The 24,183-nt window shown below is 33.2% G+C and overlaps 1 protein-coding gene across 6 annotated transcripts in view; it reads right to left on the bottom strand.

Moving 5' to 3' along the window:
• KCNH7 (potassium voltage-gated channel subfamily H member 7) overlaps positions 1-24,183 on the bottom strand; it is a 405,071-nt gene that overhangs the window by 55,031 nt on the left and 325,857 nt on the right. For all 6 annotated transcript variants that reach the window (XM_016146430.2, XM_016146424.2, XM_016146425.2 and 3 more), the window contains 2 exons: positions 12,631-13,056; positions 3,252-3,651 (listed from right to left, as the gene is read on the bottom strand). In XM_016146430.2, the coding sequence (XP_016001916.1) occupies positions 3,252-3,651; positions 12,631-13,056 (826 nt within the window). The remainder of the gene's footprint in view (positions 1-3,251; positions 3,652-12,630; positions 13,057-24,183) is intronic.

Below are 24,183 nucleotides of genomic sequence, written 5' to 3'. Positions count from 1 at the left end.
TTCTTTTGAGGCTTGTTTTTAGGCTTTATGAGGGCTAGACTAAGTTTAGTACTATGACAATACTTTTTTTGATCATTCTGTTGAGTACCAGTGTGCAGTGAGGGCTTTCCACTCTACTGGCAAGAATCTGAATCTCTCCCATATTGTGTGAGTGTTAGAGATTATTCAGTTTACAGTACTTCTGGTATTTATTTGCCAGGACTCGAGTATTGCTTCATGCATTTGTGACTTAGTAGTCACTTGTAGACTCAAGGGAATACCTATACAGTTTTCCGGAGCTTTTCTTTCCCATAGCAGACTGTTGTCTGATTGTCTTGCTACTTATAGCACCTCTACCTCCATGACCTCTGATCAGTGATACCACAGTCATCTGATTAGGTTGCTTCTCCTTTCATTGTGGTGCAGAAAGTACCTCCATACACAACACCTGGGATATATCATGAGGACCATCTTATTTGTTTTTCTTCTCTTGGGGATCAAACTCCCTCACTATTTGATTTCCAATGTCTGAAAACAGTTGACCTATATATTTTGTTTAGTTTTCTGTTATTTAAAAAAAAATTATAGGGATATGGTAAGGTTCTAGTTATTGCATCATGGCCAGAAGCAGAAATCTAGTAACTTTTTTTTTTTTACATGTTATAAAAACAAGAAATTCTCTCAAGGTATTTGTCAAGTAGGTCATATATGAAATACACTTGTCTTACTGGCTTGTGTGTTTTTAAAATTATGTATATGTTTTATTTATAGTAATTGAATAAAGATATACGCTTATATATTAGAATACATAGATATAAGTATATGAGCATCATTTATATTTACACCTATTTAATGGTTGCTTAAATTTTCATTTTTCATCTAGATTTATGTATACTTTTAAAATGAATTATCTGTCATTGTTCTCTGTACACATTCAGAAATATAACTGGTAATTGTTTTTGCAAATGGTAGTTTTTAAAATGTATCTATAGCTATATGAAGTATTTACATTTAGTTAAATGATAGTTTTTAATGTTTAATTTTTAGTTTGCTTAAATTATATTGCTTAGTTGATTGTTTTGTTCTCTATAAGTAGACTTCAAGTTTTTCTTTTAGAATGAATATTAGATTTTAAAAAGCTCAGGGATGACAAGCTAGTTCAATCTGATATAGACTACACTATAAAAATGATATTGAATATTAGTACCTATACAATATTATACATTATATATTTGGATATTGTATTTTATTTTTAGCTTAAAATCAGGTCACACATAGATCTGAGAAGTATGTATTTAGTGTGCAGATATAACCAAAGAAAACCAAATCTCTGCTAATATAGTATGATCTACATGGAAATATTATATGTAGATACAGCTATATAAATCAAATGGCTAAGCAAATATCAATGGTATTATTATTAATTTTCAAATCACAATTTTACCTTTTCATTATTCCTAGCATAATAGGTCATAATAGAGTTCTTCAGGGATATTTATAAATTTTCCTGCGTGACATTAAGCTTTACATAATCCCATTTTGATTAAGGTTTGCACAACCAAGTTTGTTATTCAAATAAAAGATCTTATGTAGAATGTGGATATCACTTTTCTATCTACCTAATTGACTAGAAGGATTTTTTTTTCTTAAAACATAAAATTCATCTCCAGGATTCTTAAAGAATCAAGAGAAAAACTCTGGTGCCACATTAAAAAAAAAGTAAAGAAAGAAAGAAGGAAAGAATGCAAAAAGAAAGAAAAAAAGAAAAGAAAAATGAAAACTGCCTATAATCCCATTTTAGGAATTAGAGTTTAGGTGTAGAGCAAGTAAAAAGCTGAGTTTTCTTTAACTAAATAATTCACATGATAAACAGTGCTATATATTTCACTTAATTCTCACAAGTAGTAAAGATTCCTAAATGGTGAACAAGTTAAACTTTAGTGCATTTTAAAAATTCTTATAAATTCTAAGTTTTAAGATGCAGGTTTTGTTTTCTTAAAAAAACTAGTTTACATATTTTTTTCTATATAGGTGTTTAAGTAATAAAAAATAAACTTTTTCTTTTCTTTTCTTTGTTTGCTACCTATGGCACTAAAGTCAAAAACCACTGAAAGTATATACTAAGAGTTGTAATCAAGACTGGTTGGGACTGTCTTTTGCTCTGAGAGATTCAGTCTCTCTGGAGTGGATTTTTCTATTTTTTTTTCCAGTAGGCTTCACTTCTATTTCCTTCTGGGTACAATTTTACTTCAATGTTTATAGCCAGGATCAAGCCTTATTTTGTAGACTATATTAAAGATTATTTCAATATAATGTCATTTGCCTATACAAATGTTACTAAAATAAAAATATTAAGACATATATATTAAAAGTAAACCAAATAAAGTGGACAATAAATTTGTGAATCTATTTCTTTCCATAAATAAAGCTTATTTAAACACATTTCGTTAGTCGATATGTTAATTTTATATTTAAAAGTCAACTCTCTGGATCTATTTTTAAATTTGTAGACAATCTAAGAATGATGCTCTGCAAAGTTATCTTTAGTGGTTCCATAGCATGATCCAAAAATATATTAACATTAAAACATCTTTAGTTTAATATAGATATTTTCCTATTCCAAAGAATGCGTCTTATAAATCAAACTCACTACATTACCTAAATACAAGGTAAAAGTCAGTCACTTAGGCCTGGCATAGAGTCACAGAGAAAAAAAATTATAGTCAATGGTTGATAAATATATATATATATACTTATATATTACATATGCATGCATATTATGCATGTGTATATTATATATTATACATGTTTATATTATTTACACACATATGTATTATATAAACAGATATAAAAGATTAACTTACATTATATGTACAGATATTTCCATCTATTTTTCTAGTACATCTAGTAATATAATGTAAGCTAAGCCATCCCATTCTAATCTGGCCTCAGTGTGAAATAGAAGATAACCGCTTGCAATAAATTACAGGCATATTTTTATAGTAGTAAAAAATGGACTGCAAGTCTCAGTTCCAGAATCCCAACACCCATGCCACTCCAGTTTTATGCTCATGGTTTCCTGAAGTCTGGAAAATTTTTGGTGTTAACCTTTCATAGAATCAAATTTGATAGACTAGGATACCCAAATATGTAATACCATTATTTCTAAAATTTTCTATAACTTTGTCTTTGCCTCACCCTAAATGTTCAAGACATATCAATTGTGTGATATTATTTTATCCTAATAAATAGCAAAAGAGAAATCTACTTACAGCCAATCAACATGACACAAATTGAAAAGATTTTCTCCGAATTGGTGTTAGGAGACACATTCCCAAATCCTACACTGGTTAAACTGCTGAAGGTAAAATAAAGTGCTGTGACATATTTGTCTTTAATGGATGGTCCGGAACTTGAGTCACTGTCATTGTAACGTTTTCCAATTTGTTGTCCTAAGGAATCCAACCATCCGATTTTGTCGGTTAGGTAGGGCCTTTCTACATTCCCAATTGCATACCAAATGCAAGCCAGCCAGTGAGCAATAAGGGCAAATATGCACATTAAGAGCATTAGCACAGCAGCACCATACTCTGAATATCGATCAAGTTTCCGAGCCACTCGCACAAGACGTAGGAGTCGAGCTGTCTTCAGAAGACCAATTAATGTCGTTGTCTGTGGAGGTAAATGCGCATGGTCAGAAACGGTAAACAATTCAGGGTATGTTCCTGTAAAACTAAGTAAGCAAAAACAGATTAAAACAATGTAGTAGCAATGAGGATAACTGTATTTTTGAATTAAGTATTGTAATTTTTTTAATTTGACTTCTGCTTTGGAAAATACTCTGTAAGTTTCCATTATATTAATTTGGTACTTTGGCATGTAAGACCTATGGGACAAAGAATCCGTCTGTCTTGTTTTATGCTCTAACCTAGTGCCTTGTACATCATGGGTACTCAGTAAGTCACTCATTCACTAACAAACATTCCGGTGTGTTACTGGTGTGCCTAGCAAGTGCTACACATTAGGATTAGAGTGTTGCACAAACATGCATGGTCGCATTCTAATAGAGACAGTTATTTAGCAGTAGACAAAAGTGTTTTATCTAATGAAGAGAAACAAGGTCCACTCTTTATGGGAAGAGATAAAACTTTTAAAATAAAGAATAAGATCATTTTAGACATGAGAAGTGCCATGATAATAACAAAACAAAGTGATATGATAGAGGGTGATCTGCAACATGGGTTAAAATGGGCATCGCTTTAGAAATAAAGATCAAGGAAGGCCTTCCTGAGGAGCTAACCTTAGAGTTGAGAAAGATTTGCATAATGAAAAGGAGCCAATCAAGCAGATAACTGCGAAACTTATTGGATGATTGCATGCATGCTTAAGGCACTATACTTAAATGCATTGTTTTCTTCCTAAATGTGTTAAATTGACAAATTGTTTCTTGCTATCCCAATGATATTATGTATTTTGTTTTGGGGTATGATATGTGCAACTAATTACATGATTATTATTGACCAGGTATCTAACAATAGGACATTTCTGTATAATAACAGAATACTTAACTGGTTGTTTGGACTGGAAATCTGATAAGTACAAATTACAAGTTCATTTCTTAAGTTTTCTAAATAATGTCAACTATAAGTACTACATAATTCACAGGGCATATAATTATTCCATAGTTACATGGTGTTTACCAATCAATTATTGAGTCATTTTATCTGTTCATTGCTAGTGTTTATTTCACAAAGTGCATCCAAGTGGGTTAAAAACACTTATATTTTAATTAGAGAAATAGTTCATGGCATAACTATCACCCTATATCTACTTATATTGACATGGTGGAAAAAGAGCACTGAATATCAAGAAAAACATTTTCATTAAAACACTAGAGTAAGTATTACATTTTTTCCCCTTGGTTATAATGGTCACAAGAGAAGGGGAGAGTCCTGAGTCTCTCCTGAATTCTTTAATTCAGTTGGTATAGGAACCCTCTCAAGGTGAGAGGGTTTGGGTAGTTGAGGTGTGCTTATCACAACTGGACTCCATTCTTTGGTTATTTTGGCATGTATGGAGAGGTGAGACATCTCTGTTTTCAATGCTGGGTTCTTATTTTTCAGGGTGCAGAGAAGAAAATATATTTTTTCGCTTTCACAAATTTAAAGATGTATCTCTTCTCAATGAACAAACAGAGAGTTTCAGTTAGGATTAGGTGGTTTGCTGGGAGAAAAGTCAACTTGCTATGATTTGTATTCTCAATATTTTAGTTAGCAGTTATATTCCAAGACTTTGGAACAGACAAACTTATGCTTGAGTTCTGCTTCTATACCAGTGTGTCACCTAGGATAAATTACTTATTTAATCTCTAGGAATCAATTTTCAAGGTAAATGGGCATAATAAGCCTTATCTTACAAGGGTGTAGATAATAACTAATAAATGATGGCTCTTCATGTTCTTATTTCAATATATCATACATTTTTGTTTCCATCAGTAAGCAGAAACTTTATATTGTGAAATGGGTTGATAGAACTTACAAACTTTCCAAATGCATTACCTAGATATCTGGAATCCCAAATAGAGGTTTTTCAGCATTGGCTTTGCAGCCTCCACAGGAAATGACAGAAATTTTAAAGATAAAAACTTCATCTGGATGCACTGACTGCTCATACTTTGGTAACAGGAATCACCCTGGTTCAAAACGTCACCATTTCTACACTTGAGTGTTTATTTTTCATTCCATCCCTGTTGCCTATTTCCTTGTATTGATAAATCAAAAATATTGAGGATTATTACTCAAAATTTCTTGTCCTTGGAACAAAACTTCTTTCTGAACCTCAAAATAAATGAAATATAATTAAAATTATCTAGGTATTTGGTTAATAAAGTAAGATGCTTCAAAACAAATGAGCTGTTTTTATAACATTTTGTGATAATAAGTACTAATGACTCTTATGGCTACAAAAATGGTAGAGTTAAAATGATGTTATGACAGGAAAAAGTATCAAATCTACTGTGAAGGCCACCAACCTCCTTTTTACCCTCTTTCAACAGAAACCTCTGATGTTCCGTCTAGAATTATATTAAAATGAGATAAAACCTAGATGACAGTAAGATCTCTAAGCAGGTAAATAAATATATCTTATAATACAAGTGACATCTTTTCTAGACAAAGAAAACGAAAGCTTAAAAATGTGGTACATAATGAAGTCTCAACCTAATTTCATAAACACAAGTGAATGCTGACTTTAACAGTCAAAGCCATGTACTCAAGCATAACTACATGTACTAGTTTGACAGTATGACAAATGACTTGGCCTTATTTCTATTGTTATCGAGATGCTGCTAACACATCTTTCTCAGGTACAGTTGTGTACGGCACATCTTGTAGATGACACTTAGGACTGCAATAACTCTTTTCTTCTTCTAATTTAAATATCTCTTTAAAGATTAAAGGTGTTTTGCACCAGGTTGCACAACACAGAGAAATGATTGCACCAAAATCTCAGAGAAAGTAGATTAAAGAATAATTAATCTCCTCTTGCTGATTTGTTGGAGACTATTTAGTTCTCATTGTTTAGTTCAATGGACTATCTATATTATCTGCAACTGAAAAATGACACCAACAATTTTTTAATAATATAATTGTACCGACATCAGAATTTGGCTAAATAAAATGTTTTCAGAATGTGTTATTATCTTGCATATCTAATTCCAGGCATATTATGGAAATCTATTTTTGGGGGGTTATTCATCTGTTAAAACCCATCATAATAATTTTAAAAACAATAGATGTAGAGAATTTTCTCTTAGATATTATTCCTTTAGCTTTACCCTGATATTATAAAAAATGTTTTCTATTTATTGTTACTTTTGGTAGAGACTCAAAAGGCATAAAAGCTCACTAGAGGTAAATGCTATTATTATGAAATACAAACACATCGTGATAATAAATAAGATATAGAAAGAGGTGAACCATTTTACAGTGGATTTAACCAAGGTACTTTGTTTTGTAACCTTGCCCATGAACCATAGCAAAGGGGACACAATGAACTCTAAGTCAAGTCTCCACCTCATCGATATCCATGCCATGTCATAACTCAACTTCTTAACTGTGATAGAATGATATTTTAAACTCTTTCTGCCTGAATACCACAGTACAGAAAGTGTACTTATTTAGACTTTTATTTTTAATGGATTTTTTCATATTTTTTAAAAATGTAAAATTACTCCTCCTAGAAATTCACTTATTCAAATTTCTGGATGGCTGATAAATTCTAATTTAGTTTCAATTTTTTAGAAGAGTATGCACATCCATAGTTTATTAAAGCCCTAGATACTTTATTACACTGAGGTAGAAGTTAGTTTTCTATACTATGACTTTCTTAACTAAATTTTATTTAAAAGCTATATCTATACTCTAAAACAATTGCATCTTTGTAACTACATTAGGTAACAAACTCAGACACAAGAAGATTATATGATTTTTTTTTTTTACTAGACATTTTACAATAGATCAAACAATGGTCTCTCCTAATACAAGTGAAATTCATTTTCAAGACCTGAAAATTGAAGGGAATGTTTTCTTACCAGCATTAAATAACTTATTATTCAAAAATAAATGTGGTTAAGTTTAAATTGAGAAAGCCTCATCAGTAAGAGAAAATCTTATGCTCAAGAATTTTCCAAAATAATTTTGAAAAATAATTCTACTTTATAGTAAGCATTCTCAAGACTCTCGCATTGAAAATACTTTATTTCAGAGGTTTACTCTCTAAAACCTTTGTGTACAGTAAGTAGATAGAATTATTCTTTTATAGATGATGAAATATAAGTATGTGATCTTTGGCTTCATCTACAGGTTGATAAAGTGAATTGTCACTGAAATTTTATACTTAATCCATCATTCTGTCTTGTTTGTCAGAAAATATTTGGCGTATAAGATGGCAAATGGGATCATTTAGTAAGTTTTCATAACTTCACACTAATGTTTTGGTTTACATTTCATCTCAATTGCCTCTATGCTCTGGTACATGGATACATCATTCAATGAATTATTTACCAATAAAACTCAATATTAAAATTAGTTTCTAGTCTTTAGTTTAACTAACACTATTTCAATATTTCTAAGGACGCATTCACTAATATAATCAAAGATCTACATTTTGAGTGTGTAAAAAATGGTGGAGGTGGGGGGAGATCACCTAGCTTATTTTTTCTTTATACCAAACCTCACAATCTCCTCTACTCACTGTGGCTTTTAAAGAGAAGAATGCACAGCTTCTCTGGGAAACATCACCCCAGTATTTATACTGTTGAGACACTTTTATTTTTATTTTGTTTTATAATCAATATTCTATTTTGCTGCAACGTGAACTCACTTTCTATTTTTTACAGTAGCATGGAAAACTTGTTATCAAATAATTCTAAATAGTAGTATGCAAATGTTACAGTAAATAAATGATTATGGATGCTATATTTTTAAAATAGGAATTTGACTTGTTTTGAGAAGTATTTAATCAAAAACTGTACTTTATGCCATCTCCAGAAAATTCTAGTCAGTAGATCACATGTAAATGATGACTAAATGATTGACAATGCAAAATAATTTTTTGTTGTTGGAATGTTCTTATCTCTTATTTGTAGTTCCATAAATTTTTGGAGGCATGAGCAACAGCCTCAAATATAAGCCAACACAAACCTCTGCCTTAACTCCCAAGAAATAGCTAAAGAGAGACGCAGTTAATGTGTAGACGCATATTTACAATCACGTCTTCAAAATGTGCTTTGTTATTTAAATTCGAACACGAGTATGTCTGATGTTTTAGAAATTCACTTGTAACAAACTAATGACAACTATTGTAGAGATCAGGTTCAGAGAGAATGCTGACAAGATGATCAAAGTTTTTGCATGAGTGCCTGCTGTTTTTCTTTGTATCCATTTCACGATTCATCAATCAGACTAATGAAGTAAAAACATGGATGTGAGCAGAAACTCCTCTTTCCTATTAAAACTCTTCTTCAAAGAGCACTGTATTTATTTAGGTTTAAAAGGTCTTGCCTGCATTCAGGATTCATGAAAAATAACAGGTAAGTGTGAAAGAAGAGAGGTCAACGAAGCAAGTAATTAATTAAAGAATACCAATTTTCAGGGGCGGAAGAGGTTAATGAAGCATTTAACTAAACAGAATGCTCTAGGTTCTAACTGTTAACATTTCTGAAAGTAAGATTTGCCACACATAAGTAAACTATAGGAAAATTTAAGGCGGATAATGAAAAGTTGACTTCTTGGAGACTAAGCCAGTATTGTTCCTTTGCATCAATGATATGAAGATAATTTGCTATGGATGACATGCTGTTTGATGATGTAAAAACTGAGAAATAAATAAAGAATCTTTTTCTTTGTCTGGATGGCATGAACATCAGGAAAATAATGACATGGGCAAGCCCAGTTATTACCAGTATTCGTTTTCTTCATTTTTTTTTTAACATTATAGAAGAGCCTCTAGTTATTTGCAGGTGATTTGTATTTATTTAGACTAAAATTTTTAAATGATTATTTTGAAAAAATGAGCATTTCTGTTCGTATAGCTGCTTTAGTACAAATGTATATGCCAAGCTATCCTCAGCATTGTTAACATACATGTTTTACAGATAAAAAAAATTTCCAAAATTTGAATAGTTTTTCTTCCCCAGGGTTGAATGTAAACAAAACTAAAATGTTATGGTAGCTTACAGTTTACGGAAATTGTCAAGGAAGGCATTAATATTTGATTGACATTCACATAATTATTTTCTCTAAGATCATTCATGATACCGTGATGCATAAAAAACTTAATAATTCAGTTAAAATTAAGCAATTAAGAAATCATGACTGATCTTACATTTAGTTGAAACCACTCCTTCATTTATTTATTTATATACTTATTTTGTAGGAATGTTCACTTTTGAGCACATGAAAGCTTTCTCCTGGACTTTCCCTTTGTTCCAGGTAACACCACTGAACCCAGTATATCTAAACAACAGAATCATTCTTGCAACTTTAAAAAATTTGGGTTTCAAGGCTTTACTTCGGACCTACTAAATATGAATCTCCAAACTGCTTTAAAATTTCCACACAGAAATTGGTGCACGTCCTGCTTAGAAGCACTGATCCAAACAAAGCATGGGCATGATCATATCTAATTTATAATTTAATGCATCTCATTTCTTTTACTTATACTCACATATATATCTTTCTAGTTGTTCATGTGGTGTCCTATATGCTATCTGTAATGGAATCACTAATAAGCACTTAAACCTTAACATGGCCCAAATGAAATTTCTCTCCTAAAATTTCTCTCCTAAAATTTCCGTCTAGGTTATTCTCATCTGGATAAATGTGTGACAATCTGCCCTGCCCTGCCCAAATGTTTCAAACAAGAAGAAAGAAAACAACAATATCTTTGAAGCATCCCTAATTCTGCTTTTCTCTTCTCCTCGAACAATATTTAATCCATCAACACTTTCTCCTCTAATATATTCTAAATGTATCTACTTCTCACTTCTCTTGTCACCATATAGTCCAAACCGTTGTTGTTTGCCCCTCCTACATCATAGCAAAAGTTTAAAAGCTCGAAAGTGGGTCCCTTGCTTCTACTCTCACTAAATTGTCTGTGGATATTGGTCGTGATTAATATGGTAACATGTATGTTTTTAAAGGAGGACTATGTTAAGAAAAAGGGACTTTCATCTGAAAGGTTGAAAGAAGAGAAGTAACCTTTGGCAAACGATTACTACATGCCTATTCTGTTTTATCTTAAAAATTAAAAAAATTTACTTATCACTAGTTTACAGAAAAGAAATAAAGACATAAACAAGTTAAATATCTTGCCAAAATACAGCAAGAGAGTGGCATAGAGGAGAATTAAAGCCAAGTCTGTCTGATTGCAAAGCCAAAATCCTTCACATATCATATTACATCTTAAAAAGAGTGAGGCGCGGCTTTGGGAACCTGGGGAATCCATTAAATCATATAGAAGTGGAGGACTGGCACTGTTTTCTCACAGGCAAACTTCACGTTTTCCTTAATGCTACATGAGAAAAGTGATCCAACACCATTTTTCCCAAGACTGTTTCGGCCTATACTAATGTGAATCACATAAATTTTCTTGTTTCAGCTCCTCACAAGGCCTGGTTGAAACAGTACTTATTTGGTATAATTACATGGATTATCCATTTTAAGAAACTCATAGAGATAAATATAGATAAAGAAACATTTCACTTTATTATATTTAGTTAAAAAGTTAGGAGTATATCTAACGTTAAAAGTTTAACTAGTTTAACAGCAGTTGAAGTCCCCCATCCCCTTCCCATAAGAGTTTCACATGTATTGCCTCTTAGGGTCTCGAATTAAAAGAAAACAGAACAAAACAAAATAAAACAAAACTTAGGAGGGGAAGTAATATCATCATCTTTATAAATGAGGAGAGTCAGGCTTGAGATTTTGTCTAAGGTTTGCAGAATCCAGAAAGAATGTTCCATTGTCCTGCTCTAAACCGAACCACAGTTTAATGGGTGCATTCTGTATGAAGGCATTTACTTCTAAGCCTGCTTGACAGAGGAGGATTCTCTTGTCTAGAGGCCTGAATAGGTCAGGAAGCTACCTACTGCGGAGGAGATTTTTGATATCGGCTCTCCTCTCAGAGGTTCTTGGGTAAAAAAAAAAAGGACATTTAATTGTTAAGATTCCACATTTTGAAGTTATCTTTCTCAACAAACTCCCTCAGACCTACTTTCACACCTTCTGTAAATGTTTCCATTATAGAATTAGGTAGTCTATGGTCATGCAACCCTAAACATGCCTGATCGCGACTGATCTCGGAAGCTAAGCAGGGTTGGCCCTGATTAGTACTTTTGGCCCTGGTTAGTACTTGGATGGGAGAACACCTAGCAAGAACAGGTGCTGTAGGTGTAAGACAAACAAACAAACAGACAAAAAACAACTAGAATTTAGGAAACTCATATACAATAAAAATTAGGTGCAATTAAAAGGAGACTTTGGGAGAACTTAATTTCTTTTGGATCAAAGAACTCTGAGAATCTGATTAAAGTTGTTCTCTATCAAGAAAATGCACTATACATATCTCTGTCAGATTTTCTTAAAGTCTCCAGCTTTATAAGGTAATTGGAACACAATAAGTTTTTTATAACCTAGATGTTATTTAAGAGAAATAGTTTTGAACAAAACATTTCAGAAGTTGCCTCTTCCACATAATTTGAACATAAAACAAGTTCCCGTTGTTCTAAACCACAATTTTGAATTAAGAAAAAAGCAGCTTCATCTTTGACAGTTTTATATGCACAAAGTTAATATGTAGTAACAAAGTTAATCCTGGGAATTGTGCTCTGGAACAATTGTCTCAAAGTTTAATTTTTGGTTAAAGAAGAGATAGTCTTTGGAATCTCTTAGCAAAAATACAAAGAATTGTGAATTATTTGCAATGGCAAATGGTTTCATTTCATTTTATAACATTTCTAGCTAAACATGAATTTCATCTGTGAGATATACAAAGTTTGTAAAGCAACTGCTTTTTTTTTTTTGCAGTTTAAATAAAGTCACTTTTAAAATTGCAATTTTTTAGAAAATAAGATTCTTAAGAAGCTCTTACCTCATCAGAACCAGATCCAAAAATTAGCAAGTCAAAAGGAATTGCTGCAACCATGTCAATCAGGAACCAGCCTTTGAAGTAGTGTATTGCTATTTTGGCAGGATCACTTACCACTTCTTCATTTTGATTTACATATGTCGTTCTGAAGTTTATTAGAATATCTATAATAAACATAATATCCACAATCAAGTCTACCACATTCAAAGGGCTACAAGAATAGCCACATTCTCTTCTTTTCTGTTCTTCTCTGTCATTGAGGAGAAAGGCGGCAGAGTAGGGAGTGAATATAGCAGTGTATATGACCAACAGTAAAATAAGCCAATCCCAGACTGCTTTGAAAGGACTGTAGTGCAATATTGTAAACTTGTTGATGCGTGGCGTCTGTAGTTTATATTCTGGCAGGACATCTGCTCCTAAAGAGAGAACCTGAATGTAGAAAAGAAAATCATATACTATATAAAAATGCCATTATTAAATCCCCAAACCTATAAAAACATTAAGATAGTTATACATCAAAATCTGTTAGAAAGGATTCACTTAATTGAATTCACTAATTGTGAAGTATTATGAAAAACACACACATTTGAAGGAACCCACATAAGCCCCCCACGTAAACACCTCATCGGTGTTTCTTGATAAGTATGATTTTCACTGAAAAATAATACATATTGTCACTGAGATAGCAAATAATGGTTACTGGTTCCTTTGGAACATAGTACTACTCAAAAAACACACAGTGTTTTTAGAAATATCATGAAATCAGTTTGGATCCATGATCATATTTAATTTATATATATTTAATTTGCATATATTTAATTTATAATTAAAATGATAAATTAAACCCAACTAATTCAAATATTTAATTAAAATCTTCCCACCTGCAATCTGTTTTTAACATTTTTAAAAAGGCACATGAGATTAAAATAAACACAAAGTAGTCTTTTCCTAAGAGATTGAGAGAATATTTTAGGTTCTGGTATAAATATGCTTTTACGTGAACCCTTTCATTACATTTAGAGAATCCTGTAGAGAGAATGGTGCTAGGAGATGTTGAGAATATTAATCTGGAAATGTTGCAAGGTTTTTAGCCGCCAAAGAGTACTTAAACTCTAAGACTTATTCTACTTAACAAGGCATTGGGTAGACTAAAATAGTTCATCTTCCAGAGTCTTAGTTTATCTGAAAAAAGTGAGAGTTAAACTTGAATTGTGATCCTATCAATTAGATAAATTTATTAGATAAATTTGTGATTTTAAACCAAGTTTTGTTGAGCAAAGGTCAAAGCAAATAGATTATCTAGCTACCCAGGAAATGTAATTAGCCTTAATATACAGGTTTTAAAGAAAAGACATTTTTTAAGGAAGTGGTGGGTTGTTACCTTATATTCTGAATGTGCCACATATGTACGATGACCCTATTTCTAAGTTAAGTTCACTAAATTTTCTTTGACTAGATTCTTTTAAATGCAGCTAACATATCATCAGTTTTTGCAGCATGCCTCTCAGAAATTTTCCCATTGGTTAGTTAGTCAAAGAGTGTCATTTCTGTGTTCTTGGTGATTCTATCCATGTAGGTTTTAACTTGCTTATAACAATGAACTATCTTAGGCAGAGTTCAATTTAAAATTTTATTTTCATTGTCATATCTCATACCTATTTTCCCCTACATATAACGAGTTACCACTCCTAGTTTAACAAGAACTTGAGAAGTTAAATAACAAATCCAAATGAGGTACAATGTGACTTTTAAATATAACAAAAGAGCTTAATTAAAATGGGCATAGCTCTTTTTAGATAACAGCTAAACTGATTTAACTAGCTTTGAAAAATGTAATAAAGAACTCAACCAGTTTTTCAGACCAGAGTAAATTTCTCCAGTATATGGAGAAAACAGTGCTTTATTTTAAGCTTTTTTTTTTTTTTGAGAAATAATAATTAATTATTAATAAAAGAGAAATAGAAAATAAAGTAATTTCATTGTTTGTGAAATACTGACAATCCTCAGAATCCAAGACTTATATCTGCATCTATAGCTTTAGCTATATCTGATTTCCAAAATCCAAGAAGAATAATGTTTGTATAATCTATTAATTGAAAGTGCAGACTGATAGAACTCTGATCCTGTTATTCTTAGTACAGAAAACTAGTGTATGATACTTTGGTCTCCAAAGAATGGGTTATCTTTTGAGGTGTCATTGTATAATGTCCCTTTCTTGAAAACTAGGGACTAATCAGAATGTAGAAAGTAAAATCCAAAATCTTATTTTGGCTCTAAAAGTCATCTAAAATATGGACTTTCTTTCCAGTTCCTTGTGCACACAGTATACTGTAACAAGACAACTAAAATTTTTGAGCTGCTCAGATCTCCCAAATCTCTGAATTCACAAATTTCTCTTATTAAAAAGAGGTATATAGTTATTCAAACGGGACAAAAAAAAAGTCAGTTTTAAAGACAGGAATATTTGTCTGAGCTTGCTTCCTGCTTAAGTGACATGCCTCTGATACCAATCTCTTATATGAGGCAATCTATATCTTGTTTTAGTAGAAGGATATTAGATGGCATACAGCACCTTGGAGCTTCCCCTGAGAAGTAAAAATGGTAGATGGAATTCTTTCCATTGCATATCATTTAACATTAAATGACAACTATATTCAGAGCCGGAGAATGAAAAATTGGGAAGACACTATCTCTGACATCTATTGGGAAAGACAGATGTGCAGGAAAACAAGAGCTCTGCTGAGGACCGCTTGGCTCAGTTTCTGGGGTTGGTGGTGGCACTGATGTGGGTAGATCTCCACAGAAGACTTTTAGGAAAAGATAGCACTTGAACTGAGACTCTGAGTGGGAGGTAGGAAAGAATGCAGCTGAGGGACAAGGAAATTGCAAAGGAAAAAAAAAATATTACAGGTAGAGGTAACAGAATGAACAAAGTCAGGGAGGCATGAAATAATGTGTTGTGTCTCGAAGAATTAGAAGCTGCCTTCTATCTATTGCTGATGGATAAAATGCAAGGAATGTAGTGGTGGAGGATGGCAGTGAAGACAGACAGTGACAGGCTGTGAAAAATCTAATGTGACATGACAGAGAGCTCAGACTTTCTCCCTTAGGTCAGGGTTTCTCGCACTTGAATGAAATACAGACTTCTTTTAGGGGAAAAATACTTACTGCAGAACCCCAATGACGATTTATAATATTTTTATTTATAATGTTAGGTAAATATGTGCAAAAATAAAACTGATTACAACTTTTTATGCTTATACCTCTTAATATGTCTGTCATGGGCTGAACTGTGTACTCGCAAAAGATATGTTGAAGTCCTAATTCCAGGTACCCGTGAATGTGACCTTATTTGAAAACAGGGTCTTTGAAGATGTAATCAAGTAAAGATGAAATCATAGTTGATTGGAGTGGGTCTCGATACAATAATTGGTGTTCTTACACAAGGAGGAAAGTTTGGGTGCAGAGACACAAAGACACACAGGGAGAAATGCAGTGTGCAGTGGAGGCAGATATAGCTACAAGCCAAGGAACACCAAGGATTGGTGGCAGCCACCAGAATCGAGAAGGAAAACATGGTACATGATTCTTCTTCAGAGCCTACAGAAGGAATCAACCTTTCTGATACCTTGGTTTTAGACTCCCATCTCCCAGAATTGTGAGAGAATAACTTCTATTGTTTTAAGTCACCTGTTTTTTGATATTTTGTTATGGTAGCCCTAGAAAACTAATAAAATGGCAAAAAATAAAATAGATTACAAAAATATTTGCAAAACCAGTGAATTCACACTGTGATCACTAATTCAATATTTGACACATCTGTAGGTCAAAAATGATTTAATATTTGACTAATGTGTGGTTTGATCTAATAGGTAAAATACTTCGCTCTAACCTCTATGCCTTTTTGTAAAAGTATGTTGTCAAAATAGTATTACAAACTTCGAAGAATTTATTACTATTTTATGATAATCTAACCTAATCTTTAATTCAAATTTTGCTCCTACTAGGCTAGGCTTTGAAAGCCAATATAAATTATGTTACTTGATACACTATAAAAGTTTTTTTTCATTCAAAGTTCAATTTTCGTTTGGGGGATTATTGAATTCTACATTAAGTGATTATCTAATCAAATTATTTCTGGAATTGGGTTCAGAACGGCAGTTCATTTGTTATATTCCAATATATTTATTGATTTAAAAAAAACCCATTGAAATGTTGTATGTACAACAATGAAGCATGTTTTGAAAGTAGATTTCTGGTAATTGATATGGTACTAAACGCTATGGTACAAGATGTATTGATTTCTGCATGGCTATGCCACTGTTACATAATCACTCAATTCTTTCCTGGATTTTACTGGCCAAATGACTTCAACAATTTTTATTTATACAGCATACTATAGCATCACAAGGTCTCATGGTAAATCCAAAAGCAGTCATAGGCACGAAAGTCAGACAGATAGCAGTACTCTGTTATTAAGTGATTATCTTATTGATTCAAAAATTTATTATACTGCTTTAAGTTTTCACTAAAATACAGGATTTTTAAAGGATTTTCCAGGAGAACTCATAGCCATTTGAGAATATTCCTTTCCATGGATATCAGTTTGAGAATTGTTGAAGGTTACCAGACAGAGAAGGCAAGGTGGCCAAATTTAGTTTTAAATAAATGTGTCTGGCAATGGAATGGAAGAGAAGCAAAAGAGCGGCAGACCAGAGACTTAGAGGTCAATTACATCTTTGGTACTAAGAAAGAAAAATGCAAGCGAGATCAGGAAAGCCTCAACTAGGAACCAGGCGGCAGAGATGGAGAGGAGGAATACATTTGAGAAATAAGTGCCTCTCAGGGTATAAGGATGTGAAGTAAGAAAAACATTTGATTCTTTACGGTTTTAATTATGAGTCTTATTAGAGGCAATTATGGTAATATAAATATCCGAAGGCTCAACTAAGTTTGAAATAAGGGAAAGAGCCCCAGATGTTAAATCTGAAGACCTGGGTTTGAATTCTGGATATAATTTTTCTGGTAACTCATTTAATCTAATTCGATCTCAGTTTCTTTTCATATGAGTGATAGGGATAGTAAACTTTGCCTAGATCACCTATCTATATGGAATTATCATATCACATCAGATAATTTCTATAAAAGTAGTTGATAAATTGGAAATATTTTCATAAGGTAATTTCATTAAACCAAATCACTTATGAACCAATTGGAGAAAGTCAAAAACTGACCGTACATTGATAATATTAAGGAATTGTTTTAGTTTTCTAAAACAATATAGTGTCTTCATAGGGTTAGTTGGAAGGCCGTGTTCACTCAGGATTCTAGGATGACCGTTTCTCTCTCTCCCTCCCTGCCTTCCACATACACATACACACATAAACACACACACACACACACACACACACACACACACACACACACACACACCATATAGTACTGATCCATATGGTTGCTTCAGTTGGTTAGTAAAATATCTTCTGTGGAGGCTCAGTATTCACAAGAGAGTAGAACATCTAGTCCTGTTAATATCAAGGTCTGGAACTAGTACGGCATCACTTCTGCCATACTCTATTGGCCAAAGCAGTTACAGACCAGCCCAGATTTAGTAAAGTAAAGGAAAAGTCTTTACTTCTTTGATAGGAAATGCCATATGTGGGGAAGAGATCATTCGTGGCCACCTGAGAGATAAGCTACCATAGGAATTATTGGCAATCCTTATCCTTAGGCACATGATAATATTGTGATTACGTTTTTTTGAAAAAACAAATCCTTGCCTTTTAGGGGTTCATAGTGAAATATTTATGAGTAAAATGATACAAAATTTGAGGTTTTCTTTATTATCCAGAGGGGGGGGAATTAAAAAGGGAGGGAACATCTGTTTATATGCAACGATATTATCTGTATGTTGATTTTATTGAACTGGATGATAGGTATATACTAGTATCTGTATTTTTATCACATGTTTAAAAGTTTCAAAATAAAAAATTAAAAAAAAAATCCTAGAATCTCATCCAGAAAAGTCTAAGATATTTGAGGAAGTAATTTCTTGATGGAAAAAGGGACAGGGTCAACAAACACATCACAGAGGCTCACTTCTATAAGAATCGAGTTGGTTCCGTATTAGACAAGTTCAGATTCTTGTTTATACAGCAGAATGCTTACTTTATTCCCTGTACATCTAATTCATATTATCTTGACCTCCATTCACCTACACAGACTACACACAATCCCACTTTGCCTAGCTTTGAACTGTTTGCATTTAAATTTCCATCAAATTGGTGCCTGAGACAGATCAGTATATGAGTAGGTAACTGGACATGCTAAGTCTGTGGATTCTCATTCTTCTGAGAATACTTGGCTACATTGCTCATTTAGTTAGATTGAAATGCAGCCACTTTTCAGAGACTCATCAGGTTGTTAGCATTTCATATTCATACTTCAAACTTCCATTATAGTTTGATATAGGGAGTATGTTTTTGCATTTTCCCAAAGAACTATCACCAAATGCAATGTTTATATTGTTTAATGTAATTTTTGTAAATATTTGAATTACACATTCCTTTTTATAATTCATATCTAGGAAACAACTGATTTCTCTTCAAAGATTTCATCTCTTTTTTGTTTTAAAAATGACAACTAAAGAGTTGTTTAATTGTTGTTTCTTTTTATTCTCTTGCGGAAAACTATGAGTTTAGAATTTTCATACAATTTTTCATACAATAGTTCTCTTTACATTGTTATAATAGTTCTATTTCCATTTTAATGATCTAAATGCATATGTTTTTCATAATATCACCTTATACTTCTTTGAAAATAGGATAAATATATAAATCGTAAGTCCCAAGTAGGTTAAAATTAAATGTAAAAAAGTTTTGAAGCCACTGTTAAAAATTAAATATTAGATAGGGAAATATTTGTTTTAAAAATGTGAATAGGATTCTAAGGGGTCCATGATTAAAACGAAAAAGGCTGCTACATCATCTATTTCCTTACGAGAGCCAACTTCTCCCACATACTTGAGAAATAACATACTTTAGAAAGATAAAACATGATTAATTGAACTATTATAAGGATTTGCTTTTAAGAGAGAAAAACCTCACTGTATAAAAAAGGGGTACTCCATGGTCTCCAGAAAGACATTTCTATTTTTTCTCTCCTGAAACCACCAATTAAATGTACAGTTTAATACAGCCTAAAATATGGTTCTCTTTACCAATTACAGTTTTTCTCCTTGCTAGCACATTGCTATTTGTTTAACCTCTAGCAGTTAAGTGTTATATAAGACCAAAATCCTTATATGAAACAGCACTATTTATTCAATGAAGATCTACTGTGAAAATTTTGTGTGAACACCAGGATTAATAACTACTCTTCTCTTCTGAAAAGTGCAATAGGGAACGATTAAGTCTTCCAAAAGATTATACAGTACTTTTGGCAGCTGTTAAAGCCACACTGAGGTGTTGGTAGAGCCTGCTCATCTGTTATTTATCCTTCACTCAGGACTTGAAGTTAACTAATAGGCTAGCTATATTTTTAACGATTGGGAAAAGTAGTCAGCAACAAAATGAATCAGGTGGAATATATAGCATCAGGAGAGATTTAATTCCCCTGGCTTTTCAGCAGATAATTTGAGAAATACAGCAAAACATGAGTAATTATTGAAACAGTCCATGGCTAATTATCCAGATGTTTAAATTGAAAGATAAGGATTCACATAATAAATCTGTCACAAAGGAATTTTTTTTCTTCAAAATAGATAAAATATTAAAATTAGGTAGTAAAATTACTCTGGCATCCTGTATTGAAATAATTTTCTAAAGCTTAAAGTAGACATTTAGTCATTTGTGTGTGTGTGCACGTGTGTGTGTGTGTGCATGTGTGTGTGTGTGAATGTTGGATTGAATTAGGATGATTGAGTGATTTTGTAAAAATAAGAGTTATCTAAGTTTAGCTAAATGTCAGGTTTAGTGTCTTGTTTTATTTGTGCTATATATACCATACTAATATGAAAAATATTAACTTCTTAAAATATGTGACTCAGTGTAAGAGAAATAGGTTAGATAATACTTTAAGCATTTATAATATTCATAAATTACTTCAAATATGTACATATGTAAAAATAACAGTCTCTTCCAGAGCCATAAACTCTGAGCTTCCACGTCAATTGTCAGCTAGAGAGTGGCCTTGGCACTGGACGCCCTCCCGTGTGCCAGGCTGATCTGAAAATCTTGCAGCACCACCTTGTTGCTGATGCCAGATGTTCTCTGGCCTAATGTTTGCTTGCTTGCTTCCTCTCTCCTCTTTCCTTTCTCATAGAAACTGAACACACACATCTTTTTCTCCATTTCTCCATTTGTTTTACGATTGATCTAATTTAAGAAAAAGTGGAATTTACAAAAATAAACACTAAGCACACTAGTTTAAAAGTAAACCTTTATAAGGTTTTTCAAAAGTGCAAATGACTGAGGAACAGGCTTAGAGATGGGAAAGGGAAATAAAGGCTAGGACGATTTGAAGTAGATGTGCCGTCTACCAATAGGAGGCAGTGCCTGGGCTAGAAAATGTCTGAGATAGAGCTTCCGAGATGGGTGGAGCTTGAGGTTTCATCCCACAGTGGCAGTGGCTGAAGTTCTGAAAAGTGGGTTCATTTGCCAAAAGAGTGTAAAGAGAAAGAGAATCCATTGGCAATAACTGAAATGTGGGTTGGAGAGATTAAAGCAAGATAATAATCCTGGGGCTTAGCGCAGTACCTTACATATAGTAAGGACCAAAATAGTTGTTGAATGTTGGTTGCTTAAAGAAAAAGACAATAATGGAGATGGCAAACAGAAAATTCATGAGAAAGGATTATGATAGAGGTAGCTGCTGTGCACCAAAATTTGTTCTCTCTTCCTTGGAGTGAAGTTGTTTCTAGAATATGTCTGCCTCGTTAAAAACTGTATTTCCTAGTCCTATTTGCATCTAGGTAGGGCCATGTGTCTGAAGAGTAGCACTTTTCAGCTGACGCCTTCAAGAAGCAGGTGTGTCTTTCCCTGTTCTCTTTTCGCTTTTACTTCATAAAGTCAGATGCTTCCAAGGTTTCAGGTCCTGAAGTCTTATGGGTTGGCGGAGCCTCTAAATGTAGGAAATCTGGGTCACTAAATTACCAAGAGCAGGAAAATCACTCATTGCAATGGAATACCAGCTTCTGCTATTGTTGAGCATGAAATATACTATTGGGATAAGCCACAGTGATATAAGGGTTTTTAGTTCCAGCAGCTAGCACTACTCTAAAAGTTGGATCTTTGATAAGACAAAGACCTTGAAAAAGCAGGAGAGAAATATCAAGTCCATAGCTTATCTCTTCCCCTCCTCTTCCTTGAGGTTTAGTTTAATAAAGTCACATGACTGGTGTTAACGGTGATAGAATGTCAATGTGTAAAAGACTACTAGAGCCACATCTTAGTCCAGCAAAATCACATGAACTAGCTCACTCATCAGTATGGTGATTTTTCAAGGATGGATGAACAAGGGTGAAGAAATACAAAGGAGCAGATATGTTCATGCTTACTTCACTCAGTCAGGTTTTCCGTTCAGATGTTCCCAGAATCACCACCACCAAACCAAAGGGCAAGAGTGGGGTGCTCCTTTTGGGAATTATGTACTCTGTGCAACACCTTCCTTGGGTCATTGCTGCCAACACTGATATGTGGAAAAGGAGTCCCCCTTCTCAATGTCCTCTTCCAATCTGTCTTGTCCTCCTCTTTTTTTCCTTAAAATATGGTGGATGGGATGATACTGTGACTTCCACGAGAGTACCTGCTTAGCTCATCAATGCTTTGTCTTGGAGGAAGAAGGTAGTTAATACCAAGTCTCTTTTATGTTAGTCACCAGGCACAGTATTGAATTATGATATTCAATTCTCTCAATAGCTCTTTGAGATAAGCATTTTATCTACATTTTTATAGATGAAGAAACTGACTCAGAAAGGATGAATAATTTACCTGAGGTCTCAGAGCCAAACGTAGTATGATAAACCACAAAATTCTCTGACTTTATTGAATGGCTATTGTTCACTGACAGCTTAATGAGCATTATTCCATTTAAATGTTATAATTTTACAATGTAAGTGCTTACTGAGGGTTGAAGCGTGTTTCCTCAAAAGATATGTTCTAGTCCTAACCCCTAATACCTGTGAATGTCACCCTATTTGGAAACAGAATCTTTGAAGATGTAATCAAGTTAAGATGAAGTTGTATTGGATTGAGGTGGGCCCTGATCCAAAGTGACTGGTATCCTTATGCAAAGAGGGAAAGAGACGCAAAGACAGACACACAGGAAAAATTCCATGCGATGATGAAGGCTGAGGCGGGGGCGATGCACCTATAAACCATGGAACACCAAGACAGCCAATAACATGGAAGGAAGCTAAGAGGCTTCTCTAGGTCCTTCAGAGAACACCTTGATTTCAGACTTTTAGCCTCTGATGTTTTAAGCCATTCAATTTGTGGTAATTCATATGGCAGCCCAGGAAACTAAGACAGTGCTATTATTTATTCCACTCTATAGATATGAAAAGTGAAGTCAAGTTTTCTCAAGGCTGTCTGATTCCATAAGGCCTGCGTTCTTATCTATAGCAGCACACCAGTATTTGATTTATTTCTACGAGAGGATAAAACCTATGCTTTCTTACTATAAATGCTGTTTTCAGAAAAAGAAGTTATTTTATAAGAGTCTGTGTACATGTTTTCATAGCTATCAAAATTCTTTTAATAAAATCCTTATCACATATGGCAAAATAGTTAATAAACAGAATTACGTAGAACTACTTCTTGCCAAGAGCATATGTGCTACTTGCTGGGATGAGCACACACGTGTAGGACACGGGAAGAACAAAATAGAAATGTAAGATGGCCATGATGGACACCAAAAATAAAAATAAAGACAATTTCCACTAACAGAAATCTATATTCTGCTAAATATTGCTGAACAGGCCAGACTCTGGACTGAGATGGCCCTGTTACAAATCCCAGCTCTGCCACGGCCATTTAAAAAATCTTCCTGAGCATCGAATTCCTTAGACAGTGATATCCATCCCACAGATAACTGCGTACTAGGTAAGAGAACAAATGTATAAAGTTTCACAGATTATCCTGGTTTTACAATAAATACTCAATAACTAAGTATTACTTTTATAATTTTAGCACATTTAACTTGAACAACTCAACATTAAAATATAAATAACATTCACTATCAATTATAATTATTTACTGAACCCAGTTCTCTGATGTGACCCTTGGATTAAGTCAATTATACGAAGAAAAGATAGCAGAAGACAGATGGTAGGGCTCTTGGTTTTGCCATTTGTAAAGTGGTGACTTAGGGAACCTACTGTTTTTTAAAAGTCCTCAACTACTTTGAAAAGATGCAGTTTAAACAAACAATAGCATATTTCCTCATAAAAGCATGTGCCCTGGAACATTTAGTTGGTCTAGTTGAAATAGCTGTCATAAAGAATTTAACATTTGATATGTGGTTGGAGAAAATTACTTTTGAGCATATTCCAAGAAT

Source organism: Rousettus aegyptiacus, unplaced genomic scaffold, assembly GCF_014176215.1.
Source record: "Rousettus aegyptiacus isolate mRouAeg1 unplaced genomic scaffold, mRouAeg1.p scaffold_m13_p_2, whole genome shotgun sequence".
NCBI classification, from domain to species: Eukaryota; Metazoa; Chordata; class Mammalia; order Chiroptera; family Pteropodidae; genus Rousettus; species Rousettus aegyptiacus.
The sequence above is the reverse complement of the archived record's forward strand: the minus strand, read 5'-3'. Positions and strand labels throughout refer to the sequence as shown.